The 5096-nt window shown below is 43.2% G+C and overlaps 1 protein-coding gene across 1 annotated transcript; it reads left to right on the top strand.

Annotated features, from left to right (window-relative positions):
- The first annotated feature begins 372 nt into the window (after nt 1–372).
- Nucleotides 373–3837, top strand: pck1 (phosphoenolpyruvate carboxykinase 1 (soluble)). Its single transcript, XM_038300764.1, has 10 exons — nt 373–532; nt 723–1003; nt 1355–1539; nt 1625–1828; nt 1936–2123; nt 2208–2370; nt 2462–2686; nt 2857–2988; nt 3061–3156; nt 3247–3837. Exons 2-10 carry the CDS (start codon nt 780–782, stop codon nt 3702–3704), a joined length of 1875 nt encoding a protein of 624 aa, XP_038156692.1. The 5' UTR covers nt 373–532; nt 723–779; the 3' UTR covers nt 3705–3837.
- The last annotated feature ends 1259 nt before the right edge of the window (nt 3838–5096 follow it).

Raw genomic sequence — 5096 nt, 5'->3', positions numbered from 1 at the left:
GCAAAAGCAGCAAGAGTGCAGAAAGCTGTTGACTACAGAACATCTTATTCAGCTTTAATTGACTTTTCCACCAAGACGAGTATTTGGATCAGACTTGGAGCTACTTTTTGCACCTATAAAATCTATTTATTTATTGCATCAAAATAGCTCTTCTCCCATGACACAGGAAAGACTTTCTAGAGGGTCACAGCATTAAGTAGCAGAAAGCTGCCAGATCCTCAGCCCCAGATCTAAAGCTGTTATCAGCTTTCAGCTGGGGGGAACCGGTTACGTGATGAAATGACGTCCTGCTGCCTGTTAATCATTATTCATTATTGTGACACAGTGTCTTTTTCAGGAGAACAAGGGTAGGCAAACACGCCTCCCTCTAACCCCCCCCTCAGAGGGGAATCCCAAGGTATAAAAGGAGCACACCTTCTCCAGAGAAGACACAACGGACCGAGAGTCCTGAAGACTGCGAACAACCATCACCACGAAACCTCCGCTGATGAGGCCAAGCTAACGGCTCTTTGACCCAAACAAGCCGCTGAAGGTAACATGAGATGAACCTCTTTTGTATATTTCTGGAAAGATGCTATAGAATAAGTAATTATGTTAGATATATACAAGAACCTGAACATTTGTGATAATAATCTAACCTTTTCTCATATTTTGTTGCTTTTCTTTTTTCCTTCTTTTTCAAACCTGTACTCCTTCTTTTACTTTCCTTACCTTCTTTCCAGATATTCTCAGTTTCTCTTGCAGTCTTTTGTCTCGCTGTTTCTCTAGACTGCTTCAATATGCCTCCTCAAATCCAGTCACAGAACCAGAACGGTCTTAGGGTTTTGCAGGGTGAGCTCGGTGCCCTCAGCCCGTCAGTCAGGGAGTTTGTTGAGGCCAACGTGTCCCTGTGCCAGCCAGAGTCCCTCCACATCTGTGATGGATCAGAGCAGGAAAACCGAGCCATCCTAACCCAGCTGGAGGAGCAAGGGGTGATCAAGAAGCTCCCCAAATATGAGAACTGGTGCGTTGATATTTTCTCTTTCCAAAGTTTAGTTTTTAATCAACAAGATGCAAAGAAAGAAGACTTGAAAAACTAAAGCCTGAGGAATTTTCCCCTGTCAGTAGTTCAGCTGTTTTGCAGCAAAGATTCAGTGGAATCATAATTGCCCAGTTGTGTTTTTGTTAAAGGCTCTTTACTTCATTTAGTCGTCAGCAGTTGTTTTGCTTGACAATATGCATAGCAAACACTGCACAGTCCTGGAAACCAGAAAGTCCTGTTGATTCAGCAGAGCATCAAGAATTTACCCTCTAAACTAGGTTAAACATGTATTTTATTATCTTGTACTCATCCCTGATATTTCTGATTCTACAGCTGGCTGGCCAGAACGGACCCCAGAGATGTGGCTAGGGTGGAGAGCAAAACAGTGATCGTGACCCATAATCAGAGGGAGACGGTGCCCAATCCACTGGAGGGTGCAACCAGCCAACTGGGGAGGTGGATGTCCCCGGACGAGTTTGACAAAGCCATGACTCAACGGTTCCCCGGCTGCATGAAAGGTGCTACTACAACCTGTGTCCATTCTGAATCTAGTGTGTAAAGAAAAGGTGATTGTGAACAATGTGTTAACCTTCCTGTCCCCAGGTCGCACCATGTATGTTATTCCCTTCAGCATGGGGCCTGTAGGGTCCCCCCTCTCCAAGATTGGCATCGAGTTGACAGATTCCCCCTATGTGGTAGCGAGCATGAGGGTGATGACTCGAATGGGGAAGGCTGTTCTCTCTGCGCTGGGAAACGGGGAGTTTGTCCGCTGTTTACACTCCGTTGGCTGCCCTCTACCACTTAGAAGTATGTCCAAAGAATCACTTAGGACACGTTGCTTGCTTGTTTCTCCTTGCTGTTGCTGCAAGGGCTTATGTATTTGCATCTTTTAAAAATGTCTGGGTTTTTTTCAGAGCCCCTGGTGAATAACTGGCCCTGCAACCCTGAGCAGACGCTTATTGCCCATATCCCTGACCGCAGACAGATCATGTCGTTTGGCAGTGGCTATGGTGGAAACTCCCTCCTGGGAAAGAAGTGCTTTGCTCTGCGCATTGCCTCACGCATCGCCAAGGAGGAAGGCTGGCTGGCTGAGCATATGCTGGTAAGTAAAGGATAAATAATAAAACAGTAGGACACAAGCTGTTCCCACCAACCAACCGATTCTAATTCATCTCCTGTTGTCCAGATCTTGGGCGTCACCAACCCTGCAGGAGAGAAGAAGTACATGGCAGCAGCCTTTCCCAGTGCCTGTGGTAAAACAAACCTGGCCATGCTTTGTCCAACATTACCTGGCTGGAAGGTTGAGTGTGTAGGAGATGACATCGCCTGGATGAAATTTGACAACCAGGGTAGGAAGTTTTTTTCACAGAGCTTTCACAGGCAATCACCAGTGAAAAATTAGAAATTATAATCTAACAGTATCCACTCTTTTCTTTTTAGGCAACTTGCGAGCAATCAACCCAGAAAATGGCTTTTTTGGTGTTGCACCTGGTACATCAGCTAAAACCAACCCCAACGCCATGGCGACCATTGTCAAGAACACCATTTTCACCAATGTGGCAGAAACCAGCGATGGTGGAATTTACTGGGAGGGAATGGACCAGGAACTGCCTGAGGGAGTCACACTGACATCGTGGAAGAACAAGCCGTGGAGCTCAGAAGATGGTAAGGAGGTTGGAGGCACCAAAGAAAAATAGATTCTATCAAAAATACAGAATCGATTTAATTAAGTAATCAATTACTTCAAGAATTCTATCCAATGCCAAATAGCCTCAGACTGCAGAGCTTCACCAGGAGCATCAGATTCACAATAACTTTCTTGTCCCTCTTTGTAGGGGAACCATGCGCTCACCCCAACTCTAGATTTTGCACTCCAGCAAGTCAGTGCCCTATAATTGACCCACAGTGGGAATCACCAGAAGGAGTCCCCATCGAGGCTATCATTTTTGGGGGCAGGAGACCAGAAGGTGAGGAAAAACACACAAAGACAGAATTAAAATGACCAGTAGATATGGTATATTGACGTTGGTTCCCTTCAGGTGTTCCTCTGGTGTATGAAGCCTTCAGCTGGCAGCATGGAGTATTTGTTGGTGCAGCAATGAGGTCAGAAGCCACTGCAGCAGCTGAACACAAAGGTCAGTCACTAACCTGGAACATCTCCCACATTTCAGTATTTTACAGTCTGCGTTCCCAGACTCACTTTCTTGTTTACTTCCTTTATCTAGGCAAGGTAATCATGCACGACCCCTTTGCCATGCGCCCCTTCTTTGGCTACAACTTTGGCCAGTACCTCTCTCACTGGCTGTCCATGGCTGACCACCCTGGTGCCAAGCTGCCCAAGATCTTCCATGTCAACTGGTTCAGAAAGAGCCCCACAGCTGGTTTCCTCTGGCCTGGTTTTGGAGACAACATCCGTGTGTTGGACTGGATGTTCCGGCGAGTGAATGGCAATACTGGTGCCATGCCTTCTGCAGTGGGCTACTTACCCTGCTGCCATTCCCTGAATCTCCAAGGCCTAGAGGGGAAGGTGGATCTGAGTGAGCTGTTCTCCTTGGATCAGGAGTTCTGGCAGAAGGAAGTGGGGGAGGTGAGGAAGTATTTCACCACGCAAGTGAACGATGACCTGCCCAATGAGGTGGCCCGGCAGCTGGAGCTGTTGGAGCAGCGGGTGAGGCAGATGTGAAGAGGAACAGAGTGCAGTTTAGGTAGTTTAAATGGACACCAGAGGATGTTTAGCCTTCATGTGGCTGACATGTGCAAGTGCAATGTTTTCATCCTACTCTGTTTTTTATTTAAAACTAAGTTATTTCAAACACTGATTCATTGCCATATACCTGAATATTTTTTTTGTTTGAACGCTCAGCTCTGTTCTGTTTATGTGGCTGTTTGTTGTCTTAGTTTATTTTTATACGGTAATGGAAAGCCTTTTGTTCTCTTTATTGTAATCTGGGTCTCTAAGACAAGCAGCAATAAATGTGTTTAAAGCAAAAACTGTTTTTATTCACGATCTGATTAATTTGCCGTACAGTCCACATAACAGAAAATAACACAATCTTTAAGATGTTATTTGGTTTCATCGAGAAAACAGCTGAAGTGATGCGAAAGCAGAATATTCAAGAAATATGATCTGGTTAAATCAGATGAGACAGTGTACTGCCGACAGAATTATTGGATTTCAGTTTTACCACCATCCCTACACTGCCTTAAAGATACAAAATAATCTTTTCTAAAATGGTGAATCTCCCAGAAAAAACTGAATGCCTTTTTAATGTTGACATATAACAACAGAGCATTGTTTATACGCCAATAAGCAGATCTATGTTTAAGATTGCCAATAACCACAATACAAGAATATTTAACTTTTGGAAAATGTCAATATTATGTCTAAAACTGTATATTCTGTCCAACCCAGTAGCAGAAAAAGAATTACCTGTACTCCCGGCTGATGTAAATTGTCGTATTTGAATATGCATTTCTCTCCACACGTCAACTTCCGGACATACATTAATTGAATGTGTTTAAAAAGTTTTAAAGCTGGATGAGTATCTAATTAATAATTTTCTGTACAAAAATAGAAAACTTTCAGCATAACATTTACATAGAATATTTCCAAGATAGTGTAAAAAAAAAAAAACTCCCCGTCTTGTATTAGAAGCATGAACATTAATAAAAACATTATTAAAATACTCATATTTTGCTTTTTTCACCGTAAGTCTACATTTTCCCACCTCCTCAGTTTAATAAGACTATGGCAAAAAACCTTCACCCTCATATTCCATCATAGTCCACCTAATTTAAATCATCACGGCATGTTTCTTGAATTATTAACACATTTGAATGTTTTCATTTCATTAATTCAAACAAACTGATTATCTCCCTACCTTTCTGGCTCGATTCAGATTAAATATTGAGACCGTGAAGGGGCTCATTCCCAAAGGTGCGAATTTACACATTTGCCTTGTTTATTTTTGTAGCCTTGTTTCCATTCTTGACAGTCTGGTAACTCCAAACTCTCTTCCATCCCAGCAAAGGTTAGAGTGCAAAGTTAAAGGAATAGTACACCCAAAACATGATT

This window comes from Cyprinodon tularosa, unplaced genomic scaffold, assembly GCF_016077235.1.
Source record: "Cyprinodon tularosa strain WSP-4 unplaced genomic scaffold, ASM1607723v1 ctg455, whole genome shotgun sequence".
NCBI classification, from domain to species: domain Eukaryota; kingdom Metazoa; phylum Chordata; class Actinopteri; order Cyprinodontiformes; family Cyprinodontidae; genus Cyprinodon; species Cyprinodon tularosa.
The sequence above is the reverse complement of the archived record's forward strand: the minus strand, read 5'-3'. Positions and strand labels throughout refer to the sequence as shown.